The sequence below is a fragment of the Helianthus annuus genome, chromosome 5, assembly GCF_002127325.2.
Source record: "Helianthus annuus cultivar XRQ/B chromosome 5, HanXRQr2.0-SUNRISE, whole genome shotgun sequence".
NCBI classification, from domain to species: Eukaryota; Viridiplantae; Streptophyta; class Magnoliopsida; order Asterales; family Asteraceae; genus Helianthus; species Helianthus annuus.
In genome coordinates this window covers 146,449,734-146,466,392 of record NC_035437.2, presented here as the reverse complement: position 1 = coordinate 146,466,392, position 16,659 = coordinate 146,449,734, and the positions used below count along the sequence as shown (strand labels likewise).

General features: G+C 33.3%; 1 protein-coding gene across 2 annotated transcripts; it reads right to left on the bottom strand.

Annotated features, from left to right (window-relative positions):
- Nucleotides 1–783: 783 nt before the first annotated feature.
- LOC110941454 (transcription factor bHLH110) lies at nt 784–6,592 on the bottom strand. 2 transcript variants are annotated; one of them, XM_035990757.1, is made up of 7 exons: nt 6,519–6,592; nt 5,010–5,727; nt 3,755–3,889; nt 3,135–3,200; nt 2,213–2,278; nt 1,698–1,757; nt 784–1,191 (listed from the first exon to the last, which is right to left on the bottom strand). In XM_035990757.1, the coding sequence occupies exons 1-7, from the start codon at nt 6,575–6,577 to the stop codon at nt 1,066–1,068; spliced, it is 1,230 nt and encodes a 409-aa protein (XP_035846650.1). In that variant the 5' UTR covers nt 6,578–6,592; the 3' UTR covers nt 784–1,065. The 2 variants fall into 2 exon arrangements, with proteins under 2 accessions (XP_035846650.1, XP_022038784.1); XM_022183092.2 differs by having other exon boundaries at nt 6,038–6,575.
- Between the last annotated feature and the right edge of the window lie 10,067 nt (nt 6,593–16,659).

The following is a 16,659-nucleotide window of genomic DNA, read 5'->3' as shown; positions in this document are numbered from 1 at the left end:
TACATGGTGTTTTTGACCGATACGGTGTTCAACATGTTATAACACAATATAACAACCATGTTTATATACACAAAATATGGTTAACGTATAATGCTATACATAAAACAAGTAAAGGTCCAGTTCAGATTCATACCACTTGTTTCCTACGCCACAAACCATACAACGTGCAAGTGTGTCTTCAGACTTATAACACAATAATCACCATCATAGAATAAACTTTTGGCGAATCTTTACAAGAAGTGATTACTGTCCATCATAGAATTTTCACGTAATTAACTAATCGGTGCAATTGAGGTAAACATTTGCATATGATATTCAATTCTTGTGAACTTCAGTTAGAGAAAATAGTAACAATTTTTTTTTTTTTTTTTTTTTTTTTTTTTGTCTTTGATGTAACAAACTGGTTAATTAGTAAGTGAGGTTATGTATACGTTTCCTTCACACTACTTTGTTTACTTGTGATGTATTTTGATGCTTGTCTTTTATAAAACACATCATACCAAGATTATCTTTGTTAACATTTTGTAGAATTAAGTATTACATATTATGGATGATTTTAGCAAGTAAAGCCAAGTCTTAAACCAAATTATGATAATGGGATTTGTAGATTTCTTCTTTTGTTTCGTTGTCATGGATATGTACTTGTAGCACTAGATGTAAATTGATTTTCTATTAGGTTATCATGTTTTGTAAGTTGTTATTCTGCCATCAATCTTATCCCAATGACATGACTAAGTTAATGACAAAAACATGTAGATGAGTGGATAGCTCTTCTAGTTCAAGTTTAAACACAAGACAAAAGTAACATGTTCAATTACTAATCAATGGATCAAACATGGTCCATCCTAATATGTTCTTATAAAAGATGACCAGATTTGCTCCATTTTTACATAAAAACATATAATAAACTCTTAACCTTCTCAATTCATCCAATTAACTATGCTTCTTAAGATCTAGCCACACGTATGCTTCATTGCACCCTAGCTAGTTAATTTCATATCGTTACATTATACTTCATATCACTTGAAAAAGTGGACGTCATGAGCGACACTAACTTGAAAGTGATCATGGGGCTGGCCAAACGCCTCCACCGCCATCAGTAACATATGACAAACATGACAACGGTATAAGGCACAGCCCTCGACTTCTAAGATCTCTTTTTGCGTCTTCGTTTCCACCCTCTACTGAAACCTGCATGCAAATGCATGATATCATTTTTGTTAGTATTGAAATACAGACTTTTTTTTAATCCTATTAGTTCATAATAGTTTTCATAACTTCGTCATAATAAACATAGATTATGGAACCAAACTTATCTTCTTGATGACAAGGAATTTCTGCTAATTATATATCATTGCCGATTTTTAATATTTTGGAAAAGTTGATATCAACGACATGGTATTTTACGATTATACGTATAGGATAATCAATCACATAATGAAACTTTTAACTCAAAATATATATCAACTAAATCATTTGTGCCATAATTTTACAGAATCATCTAACAGGAATCATACGGTTGAGATGTTCTAACGCCGTTGTTACAATTTAGAAAAGATATAATTTCAGTTTGTGCCTACATTGCCAAATCTTACTTCTGGTATATCTCTTCTATACATAGCTATGTTTGAATATATATACGCACAGATACATACGTGGATAATAGATACTGAAAGAAAACTTGAAACGTTTCTTACCCCTCGTGTCGGGACCATGCTATTCTTGTGCGCTGGCTTCATGTATGGCACGCTTAACGTCTGCAAGTCATCACATACTCGATTACTTCACGGTTTCATGCTAATTAATAATTAATTAAACTGATTTAATGTTTAACAACCACACAAAAATTGCCCACTACAAATTAACAGGAGGTTAAATGAATTAGAGAATCACACATGTATAAACTTGTGATTCCGTTTCAAAGAATATTATCTTGTTTGTCTAAATGTGGAACTCATCGTAGTCCTACTTGGTTGTGCTTTTACCTTGTGTGCCGTTTGTTTTGGAAGAAAATGTAGCACATGTAGCTAACAAATAATGTATGACAAACTAAAATCAAACTAATTAATTAAGCCTTAAAATAAAGATAATTTGATGACTATTATTTTAATATTTTTAGATGATTTGGAGAGAGCTAGACATGTAGCTAAAAAAACAATAATCGAGAGAACCAAGAAGAATGTTTTGAAGAAATGGAAGTAAAAAATGATACCTCTACTTGGTTTTGTAAGAATTTGATATATCCAATAGCTTCCATTAGCACTGATGCTGTATCTGTCTGCAAATATTCTCCAACATAACGATCCCTCAGTTTTATACGAATAAAAAACGAGCTAGTATGGGTCAGAAAGCACTTCTGAATTCTGATCACCAAATTAATTAATATATTATACATGCATTACAAAACTAATAACCGATTATTTTAAACATTGATTAGAGCACTCAGATTCATAGGGCTGCTACCCATGTTTCGAGGTACTCTTTTTAAACATTCTTAATATATATGAAAATCATAAAAGTTTTAGAGAATCAGATGATTAAATTGCGCATTTGTATTTAAATTTGAAGAGTTATGATAAGATATGAATATACCATACGAACATGTAATTTATTTCATATGCCTACCCTCTAACTTCTACCATTATAAACTTCGATCTTAAAACTCAATAAGTTTGTACAACGAGTCTCTTTTTTATATTTTTACTAAGCATTACTTTTTATTATATTCTATGTATATACACACGTATAGTTTTATTTAAATATGAGTTAACTGAATTTTTATTGTTGGTGTAAAAAAAGGAGTAAATAGTTCTTGTACTCTAATGAATTTCGGCTATGTTATATGTATCCAAACACGACTCACTAATTAACCTTTGTATTAACGTACCATTTTACTATTCGAAATATCTTGTTAATAACTAGAAAAGATGTAAATCATCTTTGTCATGAAAGTGGTAGTACTTACAAGAATTAATTAAGAAGGGTTCTAGAATAAAGTTATAGAAATATACAGGAAAAAGAAATGAACGTACTATTTAAGTTTATAACAGTTACCTTTAAGTAAATAAATAAATACTTTACTTCAGAAGAAAGTTACCAACTTTTAAGTAATGTGAGAAGAAAAAAAACATTACCTTGCCAAAAGGAGCCACCAACTGCTGAAGTGCTGCAATTCTGTCTCCTAATTTCTCCTTTCTAACCTGGTTCAATTCAAAAAACACTCTTCATTTTTTACACTGATGATCAAGAATTCATACATGCATAAAAATTGTTATGTTCGTAGATATGCGTCCAAGCGCGCGCGCATATATATCACTATCGTGTCATTACTTATTTCATCTAGGAAAAAATGTTGAGTAACATGCTTTTGTGACAGAATGAACATATCTGTTGTCAACTTTAGCTAGGGTGGTTATAAAAGAATAGTTATTATTAATCCACGTACGTACAGTCTGAGTATTTGTGGATGGAAGTTATAGAAGAGAGAGATTGAACTTTCTAGTTATAGTAATGTTCTACTCAGAACCGAACTTTACTTTTCAGACCAATATAAGGATGGATTTTAGCTTCACTCACCATTAATGTTGGGTTTATTTGTAATTTTCTGTAAATGTATGTAACTACTAAATAAAGGAGATAATTAGTATCTAGTTCAGAGTGAGGAAGATCTAAATGACACTCAAAATTGAGTTGTTAAAGTTTTTGGATGAAATTATTGGCACATAATTAGAGTTTACGCTTGATTTTCAATCACCTTAAAAGGTGCGCAAGACGAACGGGGCTCCAGTTTGGTTTTCTTTTGTACCGCGGCTTGAGGAGCCTTTGTGTTGTCCATGTAGCTTGTGGCGGGTCTTTTCGCTTCCGTACAGTTTGTTCTAGGGGATGATAGCTGAAACAAGTAAGAAATTGAATATCAAACATCTTTATATAGAGATATCACAATAAAAAATAATGATGATAAAATGTAACATCATATTCAACTAGAGATAGAGTTAAATAATTACCAAAAGTAAATAAACTAAAAAGAAAAATGATACATTAAACAATAGTAACAATAATAGATAGATAGTAAAACGTGACTGAAACCTATAAAGTTCAATTTGAACATTGAATCATCACACATCTTGTCACTAAAGACTGCATTTTGGGCTGAATTAAAGTGAAGAGATGAATGTAATGTATAAAGCTGACGGTAACATTTAAGTGGGGAAGAAAGAAAACTGGTAACTTTTACTTGTTTGGGATAAAATCCTTTGCGAAAAAGGTGGAAAATGTTACACAAAAGGAAGGAAAAACAAAGTCCAGATGTCTCCCATTTCCAAGAAAAGACGCCGATGTTATTCTTTCAATAATTTTTGTGAATTATAACTAAGTAACGTATTTTGATTTGGTCTCGACAAGTTTAAGTTCTTGAAAATCGACTATTTAGTGTCTAAATTACTGAAAATATCATTATACTTCTGTTTTTTTTCTTGGTTGATGCATTTTCTTTGCACTAATGAAACTTAAAGTATGTTATTATTTTGTAAAAGAAAATGAGTAAAGTACAAGTTTTTTTTTTTTTTTTTTTACATAAAGAGATTAATTGCTTAGAATGAAAAGTAACCAAAAAAGCTGTTATATTCGATCGGGTTTCACTTTATGAAACTCAGAGCTTATTGTCACAAATTTAAAAAAAAAAAATGTAGAGGGAGAACAAATAAGAGAGGAAAAAGTTAACCTGGAGATTTTTTTTAAATGACTCCTAAAAACCATATAAAAAATGAATTTTTGTTGTTTATTTATTGATACGTCCATAATAAGTAGTTGAACATGATAAAGATACATATACTCAGTAACCTAAAAAATATTACTGGTATATATACAAGAACTTTAAGTATGCATGTAGCATTGTGTATTTTAGGTTATATAGCCTATGGTCCTTGGATCCTTTCTCTTTTACTTTCTATATAGAAAAAAAGGACAGATAATATGAATGAGACAAATAAAATAAAGAGAAAGAAACTCACTTTACTATGGCAAATCACTGGTGTGTGATTTGGTTGATGCATCTGATCAAGGCCATATGACAAACAAGTGTCTTTGAAAAAGCTTCCAAGTTGATGATGATTAGGAATGTTAAATGAAGAAGGATGGCTGAAATTCCCATTAAATCTTGGTGAACCAAACAGATCCAAAGCTGGCAAGTTCATATCAAAGGAGTTCGAAGAAATCGCTACTGGAGATTGATTCAAATTTGATATATTTATGGTTGGAAATATCTGGCTAAACGTCCCTCTAGATGATGTTTGACTCGAACTATTTTGGTAGTGATTGTTTGACGTATCATTGGGGAATCGATCGATAAGCTGGCCGCCTTTTATTTGACACCCGTTAGAGAATGTTGTTAGCAACAGTTCTTGATTGTTATTGTATCCAGGAGAAGGGTTTAAGTGCAAATCTTCGATACTCGAAGTTGGGCTACTATTTATCATTTCTGAAAACTTAGGATATGATTCTGGGCTTGAGATTTCATGATCTTTCATTCTTGCAAGACGTTGCAATTCGTGTGTCATGAAGTTCTCAGCAGGGTTTCTTGCTACATTGTTGTTGTTGTTATCGTTGTTGTCCTCGTAGGTATTCTGGGTTAATCCCAACATAGGATTGCCAGTGTTCACAAAATCGATGTTACTGACTACATGTTGCTTCGGATCTCTTGAGTTTGTATCGTTGTTGTTCGTATTGTACCTGCACAAATTAGAGACAAAATTAGAGAGATAGAACATACTTTAAGATACAAAACATACTCCAATTGTTGGAAATTAAAGTGGAATAAGATCAAAACCCTAATTAGGGATTGATGAAATTACAATAAGTGAATATCATGAACAAGTAAAACAAGACAAAAAGATAGAAACTTTGATATGTATGACTGACTCTTGGAGCACAAGTATTAATCTTGGTGCAAAAGTATACAGCTTAGTCCAGATTTGGCCACCATGACTAAAATATGTTAACCTAAGTTTCCAAATATAAAAACCAAGAGAGAGAGGCTTACAAGATGGAATTTTGGGACCATGAGAGTCCATAGCAAGAAGAGTCCAGTACAGGTTGATGATCTTGATGTTGTTGATGAAATTTTGAGGACTCCATATATATTTTATATGAATGAAGTTATAATATATTTATGGGAATCACTTTTTCTTAAAACTAACATAAAAGAAATTTAAAGAACAAAGGAAAAAGGGAGGATGGGATCTTGAAAATCCCAAGAAAAAAAATTAAACTTTGTGATCATAAACTAAGATGGTAGAGAGAGGAGGAGCAATTTACTAAAGAATCTCTACATCACCCAGTTCAAATTCAAAGATTGAGGCAGCACCATAATAGAATACTATACAACACATACCTCTCTGTGTGTGTGTGTGTGTGATATTTAGTTATGCTTTTTTCATAGTATCTGCTGCACTCTTCACTCTTTTAAAGTCTCTCCTTAAAGCAACCCTTGAAAAAAGGAAAGCAAGAAAAAAGAAATATACCCTTCAGCTTCAGAGACACCTCTCTTTTCACTGCAACTTTTTTTCACTATCACCAACATGTATTATAAATAAATACTGAATAAACATATATATAATCTCTTTCATCTCTCTATAGTGCCATTGGGTATGATGGGTAGGGTAGGGGTGGGGGTGGGGTGGGTACCTAAGGTGCAATTACAGGGAGATGATTATGGTTGCTCTTACAACATAATTATAAATCTGTTCTTTTGCCTTTGATCCCAAGGCCTTCAAAAAAAAAAGTCTGAACCCCAGCCAAAATCATGATGGTTAAACCCATGCTCAACACACCCACATGTTTGTAGACCTTTATATATGTGATCTACACCCATTAAGCCAAAGGGTACTTTAGGTCAACTCTCTTTCAGCCGTTTAAATAGTGATATCTAAGGGTTGGATTGCAATCTTTTATCTTAACTTCTTTTGGGATGATAGAAACCTTCTCTGTCTACCTTATATGGACCATTCAAAAGAATTGAAATAAGCCATAGATTAGATCATTTAACGGTTATAAATTAGTTGATTGAAACATACTCTTAATTTGGTAGGGTATCGAATTCATATACTAGAGTTGCATAAAGTAAGCTTCAATATCATGACTATTCTCTTGTGGTCCTTTCTTCCATAGACGTTTGAGTTATTTTCAATCTTTTTTAGACTTTAAAGTGATAAAACTTTCATTTAAATTTACTTTAGATATTAAATGAGTTATGATGCAAGCCTAAGATGAACTATTTATCAAATATATATATATATATACACACACACATAGCCACCTAAAGGAAGGGAATAATGTTCTTCGATCGCATTTTCGCTCGATGCCAATATATTACATGTAATGGTTCATCTGTCTAGCTGCATATTTCACCACATAGACCTTTGGTTCCACACTCATTTTGTGCTATCACTTGGTTTGATTTAGCCTTGATTTTGTTAGTTTTGCCTCACATAAGCGCTACCATTTTGGCTTCACATAAAAACATGAACTTACCGGGATATATATAACATGAAGCTTGTTTTTTATAAATCACACTCATATCCTCAAGTAGAATTGCTACAGTTCTTTTGAAATAAAAACAAACTCTTTACAAGTTTTTTTCTTCTTTTTTTTTAACATCTAAGGCTCGGATATCAGGGATCACCCTGATAAATGTATCACCATTTTGCCCAAAGAACAGACCGTGGTGACCCGGCCCACCCCATGAGGAAACCCAAAACTGGGAAACCCCTCGGGCTCAATCGATTACAAAATTTGTCCTAGATGAGACGCCAATTCATAACCTCCCATTTAGAAAGTCACGAGGCTAGAAAAGACAAGATCTCCGGTTCCCAATTTACGGTCAAGCTAGAATGAATTGATTAAAAATTGGGATTTAAAAAAAATTACTAACTGGGGGATAAAACCCAGATAGAGGTCTGGTATGCAATTTCTCCAAAGAGGAGAAATCATAAAAGAGAATTGCAAGATGCATACAACATACACTAGAGGAAACCTATCCCGACGACATGTCTCGCAATACCTCCAGCCTAGCGCCTTTGCTTCGACGCTAAAAGTGTTTAAGCGCCGTTGTATAAAGGCCGTCACTATTTTCAAATAAAAAATAAATGTAAAATAAAATAAAATTTTCCCCGTCCCTTCGCATGTGGTCACAACAAAGTGAAAAAAAAAACAACAAATTGAAAAAAAAAATATTTTTTAAATAAAAGATAATATACACCCTTTAGCAACGACATCTAGTCGCTAAAGGTGATATTAAAAATTAAATTAATACATAAATAATAAAAACAATATATATGTACACTTTAATTAGCCATACACACAATAATTTTAACGCCTACATGTACCCCATTTCCTCACATCACCTTATTGAATCATCATGAGGTCTTTTATTAAAAACTAGATCGGTCGGAATGAACATGTCTTGTGGAGTTATCATGGTTTGGATATGCTTGTAGCGAGAAAATGTGTTATCTTGTTTTCTGGTAGGTCGTAACAGTAAGAGCACACAAACATACTGATTTTATTCTTTTTTTTTTTTTTTAAATAAGTGTAGCATATTGTAAGAGCACATTAACATATTGATTTTATTCTTTTTTTATATAAGTGTAGCATATTAGTTATTTCGACCAAGTTTAGTTTTTTGGTTACATTGTTTATTTCATTTTATCGGTTACTATAGCTAAATTTAATATTTCGTTACTAAAATACCTATGAAGGAAGTTTCTTTTGTAATGTTTGAACAGTTTTGGTATATGATAATAAACTTTTCACTCATTAAGGTTTACCTAAATACTTGGTTTTGCTTTTTTTTTTTTTTCAAATCACTTTCGCCTCTCATGATGCACCATATATTACAAATTTGTTTTGCGCCGGGTGGTAACAGAAATAGTTAAATATCATGATAAAATTTCGTCGTGGATTAGATCAACCTCGTTCATACCTCGAATATAGTTGGGTTGATGTCTTATGATGTGCCTTTTACAATTTTTACACCAGGGCCAATAAAATTAACAGTCTTTGAAGAGCGTACTAAATGACATGATTCACTACTAGAAAATTGCTACTATTTCCACGCCAATTTTTGTGGGTAACTGCGTTTACCTACAGATTTCCCACGAAAATGGGTTGTGGGAATTTTGCTCGTGGGTAATTTTTTTCTGACGCATTTCCTACAAATTCTCCTACTCATTTCCCACACAAATGTTTCGTTAGAATTCTCCTGCACATTTCTCACAGAATTAATTTTCTTAATTTTCTAACGCATTTCCCATGAAACATTACTTTTTTAAAATTTTGTGTTTAAATCAAATATATTTATTTTAATTATATATATTTTATATATTTTAATTTTGTTACACAATTCCTACGAAATTTTTTTTTCTTCCTACACAATTCCAACGGAATGTATTCGTTTTTCCTACATAGTTCCCACGGAAATATTTTTTTCCTACACAGTTTCAACGAAATGTGTTCTTGATTCCTACACAATTTCTACAAAATTAGTTTTTTTCCTACGCAATTCCAACAGAATGTATTATTTTTTCCCACACATTTCCTACGAATTTATCTTTTTTTCCTACACAATTCCAACGGAACGTGACGAAGCCTGTTTATTCTTTTTCCTACATGTTTCCTACGGATACATTTAAAAACAAATAAAAAAAACAAAACAATACTTGCTTTTTCTTGCTGAAAATGCATAATGATAAATATGATTCGGTACATAAATTTAACAAAAACAAATAACATAAATTCGAAGCACGTTTAAATTACAAATCGTCATTATTCACTAACGAATGCTAATCGATGCTCCTCCAAAATCCAGCACGCGCGAATCCTTTACAGCTTCGGTGCAATTCTTTAATATAGCATGTAGAGTTTTAACAACTTAAAATTAGTATCCAAGATAACATATCAGTATCAAATTGTTTTCTATCTTTAAAAGCGCATTAATTGTAAGGATTGATGAAGCAACAGCAACAGGGGTGGCTGGCAATGGAGAAAAAGACAAGATTGTACTAGTTTTTAGAGCTGGGGTCTTCGGCCCATGATCTGAACTATTGTCGTGAGAGAGCGTTTCCTCGACTTAATCCAGGACTGTAGCTACCTGTTAAAAATAATTATGTAAAAACCATTCTAAGGCCAGGTGCTACCAGTGCTACTAAGAAAGAATTCTAATATATAGCTAATTATATTTATCAAAGTTAGTTACACGAGAAAATGAAAATAAATATTACTTTGTTCTTAAAACTTAAGAAAGAATTCTAATATATAGCTAATTATATTTATCAAAGTTAGTTACACATATCGAAATTAAAAATGTTTAATAAGCAAGGGTAAATTTAAATCGTACAACAAGATTGCAGTTTCATGACAATGTAAAAACCTTACTCTTCACACTTGTATCTTCTGTCGCATTAAGCAAACATGTGTAAAAACCTTTGACTTCATTTTTCTTAATGCTTATGTTTTCTTTATATTAATGCTTGATGCTTCAATCTGGATTTTTAGGAAGCAAGGAAACAAGTCCAAACAATCCAATCATTGTTTTCAGTTATACCATAAGTATAAAATTCAAAGATTACGATCAGTCATCGGATATCTTGTTCAGTCTATTGAAACAGACCCTTAAATCCCAACTAATCTTGTGGACCATTTCAATCATTTTAAAACATACTAGGCTTTAGCCCAACTCACTAGATTACACTCACAAATAACCCTAACACACCTATCAAACCCTAAAATGTAATATCTGCACTTCATCTATTTCCCTCTTTCTCTTTGTCATCTCAAATTAAAGCTTTACTATAAACTTTTGAAGTGCTTTGATTCATAGCCACCCTACATCAAATCTGATTTAGTGCTCCAATTAAGATCAAAGGCATCTACTAAAATCGATCAGCTATTAGTTATTAATCAGAAGATGAGACCTTAACAGAAACCATTTACCGATCGAAAAAAATCAAGGAAGATAGGTGTTCAAAGCTTACCCGGAGGTTATCGTTGCCCTTGTTACTCGTTGGGCTGACGGCTCCGCCGTCAGTCGCCGCCATCCTTCTCTCTCACTCCGTCACTTCTCTCTTTCTAACTCTCTCTCTCTCTCCTCCGCGTTAATTTTATTTATTATAAATATTTTTTTATGATAAATTGGATTCCGACGCATTTCCTACTAATGATTAAAATGAAAACGAATTTCGTAGGAATTGCGTCAGTATTTTCCTACACATTTCCTACGGATATATATAAATGTTTTTTTAAAAATAACATATATGTGTATTACAAAAAAAAAAAAAAAATTACATTCGGTGAATAATCCACATATACGAAATCAATTTAGAAATAACATATATATTTATTAGATAATAAATTTATATTTTAATATCGTTAATTTTGTTTATTATGAATATTTTTTACGATAAATTGAATTCCTACGCATTTCCTACTAATCGTTAATATAAAAACGAATTCCGTCGGAATTCCGTCGAAAATTTCCGACAGTTCTTACGCAGACCGATTCCTACGAATTTCCGACTAATAGTTGAAATGAAAACGAATTCCGTCGGAAATCCATGGGAAATTTCTGACACTTTTCCTACGCATAACAATTTGTGGCTTTTTTGTCGCTTTTTTGTCAGAAAACTAAGACCCTTTCTTGTTTGTCGGAATTTCGTGGGAAAAGTGTCGCCATTTTCGTTCGTAGGAAATGCGTAGGAAATTTTGGTAGGAATAGTAGCAGTTTTCTAGTAGTGATTGTATGTGGCGGAAACATCCACATAAATATCGTTGATGGTTACTATGACCCAATTTTTGCTTGCATCCCCTAATGAGTATGGGAAGCATTGTTAAGTCCTACCTTGAGGCCTTTTCTCAACATGAAGAGGTGATCAATCGACGAAAAAGATTTCACACTTTATGAGGATTATGTTTGTTTTGATGATAATTCCCATTTCGAAAACAACAAGTCTCTTAATGGCTAATGATGTGACACCTCAAGATACAAGAGTAAGGAAACCTCACCCTTATTGTTGAAGGTGATTATTGATGTTAGCATATTGTGCAGAGTCATGAAACCAATTATGAAGAAAATGACGACGTAGAAAAACAAAGGTAGCGATGGAATGATTTATGGAAATACTTAAGGAACTAAATAATACATCAAGTGAAACTTCATAGTCCAAGAACACGCTCTCAAAGGCAGGGAGAATAGTGAGGGACTCATAAATTAAATGGTTGACTCACATGTACACAGGTAGTGATGCAGAAAAATAGTGAAGACAGAGATCATAAGACTATCTCCATGACCAAACCCAACCCAACTTTTTATTAAAAAATTAATATCTCTCTCTTCTATCTACACAACCCAACCTTACTCAATTTTTAACACACACTCACAACCCATCCCAACCTAAAAAATATGTTTTTTTAACGAACTCGGTTTCTAATAAAATTTATATCAGTATGTTCACAAAAAAAAAAGAAATACCATGTATTTAGTTTTTTTTAAATGTTTGAATATTATAAGTTATTTGAGTAATTAAACTAATAGGGGAATTAAGTTGGGTTGCAACCAAGGTTGCTCCACCAACTTGGTTGCCAATTTTAATTTCTTTTTTGATTTTATTAATTACTTAAAGTTTTGTCTTATTGATGATCAACCCAACTTTAGTCACCAATGGACATAGCCTAACTCCCATAAAAAATCATAACAAAAGTGTTTTTTTTTTCAAAGGTAGTTTTTATTTTACTTACTAGCTATTTAATTTTGGCCAAACTTTATATTTTAGTTAGAGTTAAATGCTTAGTTGGTCCCTGTGTTTTGCGAAAATTGCAGACTTGGTCCTAATGGTTCACTAATTACAGAGTTGGTCCTAATAGTTGTAATTTTTGCACTCGGGTGGTCCTTATCATTAACTTAGGTTAGATTTCTCAGTTAGGTTTGTATTAAATTACCAAACTACCCTTGGTTATTAAGAAAAACAATAAATAAAAAATAATTTAATTAAAACAAATATTTCTATGGTCTCACCCCACTTCTTCCCCAAATCACCATCGTACTTACCACCCCCTATATCTCTCTCTACCCAACCCAGATCTCTCTATCTCTTCTCAAACAACCACCACCACCACCACCACACCTCCACCACCGAACACCCACTACCACTACTACAAACCACCATTACAAACCACCATTACAGTCACCTTCTTTAACCTCCACCTAACCTCCACCTCGACACTTTCATACAATTAATTCCCACATCCTTATTTTTAACTCTCCCTCCATATATGTATATATACCAATCATTCAAGATTTCAATCATCAACACCTTCACTTCACATCTTCAATTCTACTAATCAGGGATTTAATTCATTTAAATATAAATATAAGTTAATCACCCAAGCCCCACCCCACCTCCATCTACCTTAACACCAAATTGATAGGAGACCACTTCGATTTACCGATGAGTCGACTCGAACAGTCGTATTCCGACTATCAGTTGAGCCATGAGGAAAATCTGCAACGTTCTTGATTTACCGGTGAGTCGACTCGGATAATCGGATTCTTTTTCCGTGAGGAACTCTCTGTTGAAACCAATGGAGGCGTGGCAGATGGTTTAGGTTATCGGTCGGTAGTCCGATGGCAACAGTGGTGTCGGATGGTGATGGGTCGTTGGAGGGTGTACGGGGAAGAGAACATACCTGGCGGTGGCAGAAGGTTGTTGGTTAGGAATGATGATGATTTCGGGTTTGGAGATGATGGTGTGGATTGATCTTTCGTTGTCGGTGATGGTGCTGGTTGGGAACGATGATGATGTCCAAGTTAGAGAGTAGAGACGTTGATGACGGTGTTGGAGAAACTGATGATGATGCAGTTGAACTGAGAGAGAAAGAAATTTAATTGTGAGATGATTGGGTGGGCCCCCTTATATTTTTACTTTTATTTTTTTAATTGTTGAGGGTAATTTGGTCATTTACCATCAACTTAATTGAGAAATTTAATAGAGGTTAGTGATAAGGACCACCCGAGTGCAAAAATTACAACTATTAGGACCAACTCTGTAATTAGTGAACCATTAGGACCAAGTCTGCAATTTTTGCAAAGCACAGGGACCAACCAAGCATTTAACTTTTTAGTTACATTTTCTTGTTTCATTTAAGGTTATCAAGCCAGGGGTCTTACTGGAAGCAATCTCTCTATTCATATCGAGTAGAGGTAAGGCTGTCTATATCTTATCCTCCTCAGACCGTACCTTAACTTTGCTATTGGTGGGATTTACTGAGTATGATGATGATGATGGTGTGTTTATAGGTTTAAGCAATAATGTTTGATGACAAATTTGATATAGAGTAAACTGCCGTTTTGGTCCCTGAGGTTTGGTCACTTTTACCAATTTAGTCCAATCCTTATAAATATTAAACCCTAAACCCCTGTTCAAAAACTCCCTATTCATTCATTTGTTTGATTACATTCCTGAACATCATACCCACTAAGCATTAACAAATGGAGTAGAATTTCATTTTCAAGCCTACAACTTTAACCAACCCTCAAACAATAATATCATAAACATACATAGATATAAATACCTTCCAGGGTGAAAGAGTGATAATTGAAGTTTCAGCCATTGAAAAAAAAGCAGATAATCCCAAAAGTGCAGCCAAAATCAAATCTTGCTCTCTAAAAACCCTAACCAACACACCCTCAACCAACCCACATCTTATTACACCTGCAAGCATCTAAAATTACTCTGTTTTGACGAATCTAATTCGGGTTCATTGTTGACGAAATTTGTTGGGTAAACTTTGGTTTTGAACACATTGGGGGTTAATGAGATCCGAAGCTTATGTTTGGATTGTGAATTTGGGTTCTTATGGTCTCGAATTGGGGTAAAACGTTTCAAAACTGTTAAAGGGGTGAAAGGGCGATATTGGGTGAAAAGTGGTGGTTTGAGGAGTGTTGTGTTCATGATGGTGGATTGGTGTGTGAAAGAACTATGAAGTGGGTATTTAATAAAAGCTTTAAATAAAATAAAAAAGAAATGACCATTTTGCCTCCGAGAAAAAAGACAAAATAGCAGGATTTAATTTGAAAAATATAACTTGATTTCATTTTTGGAACAAAATGACAATAAAAGTGAAACCACAGGGACCCAGATGGAAAAGGTTTCAAATTTGAACTAAAGTGGCAAAAGTGACCAAATCTTAGGGACCAAAATGGCAATTTACTCTTTGATATATTATAATAAACATTATCATTTAGGATTCACCTAAATGCTTACTAAAACACATCTTGTTCTTTTCGTTTTCATCTTGCATGATACTCGAAAAATTACAGTTAGGTTTTTTTTTTCCAAAAATTAAACTTCATACATACAGCTAACCACTCGAACCCAGAGCTAGTCGGTTCTTCTGGAAATGCGTTGAGACACATCAGTTGACTGGATATCTAGGGGTAAAGCATTGTTTCGGTGCAGGCTGCGAGAGCGATACCAAATTGAGGCAAACTCTGAATACTAGGTATGACCTCAAAATAACAGGGGTCAAGGTCGGCTAGTGAGACGTTTCCTTTTTTGAAATCTATGTAAAACATCATCTATAGCTACTTTCCTAATGGTTTCTCTTGAGAAATCGCGGCAAAAATTCCTTACTTACGGCTCATGTCACATATAAATCGATCCATAAGTACATAAAAACACTGAACACTTAAACAAATAAACAATCATGTTCAATCATAGTCCATAATTTTCAAGCCCTACTAAAATTTAGAACAACCAAAAAGAACATCAAAACAACAAAATCATGCTACTAAAATCTAGAACAACAAAAAAAATAGAGTAAATTACAAGTTTTGTCCTTTATCTATACACTTTTTTTAAGAAGTGTCCTTTAGCGCAAAACTTAACGAGTTATTATGTACTTAATGTATCAAAATATTGCATGGTATGTCCTTTGTTTCTAACCCAGTTAATATTTTTTGGTTAAATTTGGTCACCCAAGGCTATTTTAGTCTTTTTAACCCATATATTTAATATATAATTTAAAACAAATAAAACAAAAGAGTATAAATAATAATAATAATAATTATTATTATAACTATATATATATATATATATATATATATATATATATATATATATATATAAAAGTATATAACCACCACCACCTCCCACCACACCACAACCACCCTTCATCGCCACCACCGTCACCACCCTACATCATCTACAACCACTATCACAATCACCTTCCACCACCATCTCCAAATCAACTCAATAACCTAAGAACCCCCAAAAATCTCCAAAACCCCAAAAAAAAAAACAACTAAACTACCAAATGCGAATCCGACCATCAATGGGTCTCCGGCCACCACCACCTGCAACCATCCCCAACACCATCTCCGTCGCCGCACCTCCACCGCCAGCCACCCACAACCCACCTCAATACCTCTGCCGCCCTTAACAACCGTAAGAACAAAGCAAGATCTGAAAGTGCTTTTGAAAAAAGAGAAAAAGAATGCATAACAAAAGCAGAACACCTAATTCAAAATCATCTTTCCTCCACTGATGTCTAAGTTATCTGCAGGTTCACCATTTAAGTGTGTGATTGAGAGAGAGAGAGAGAGAGAGAGAA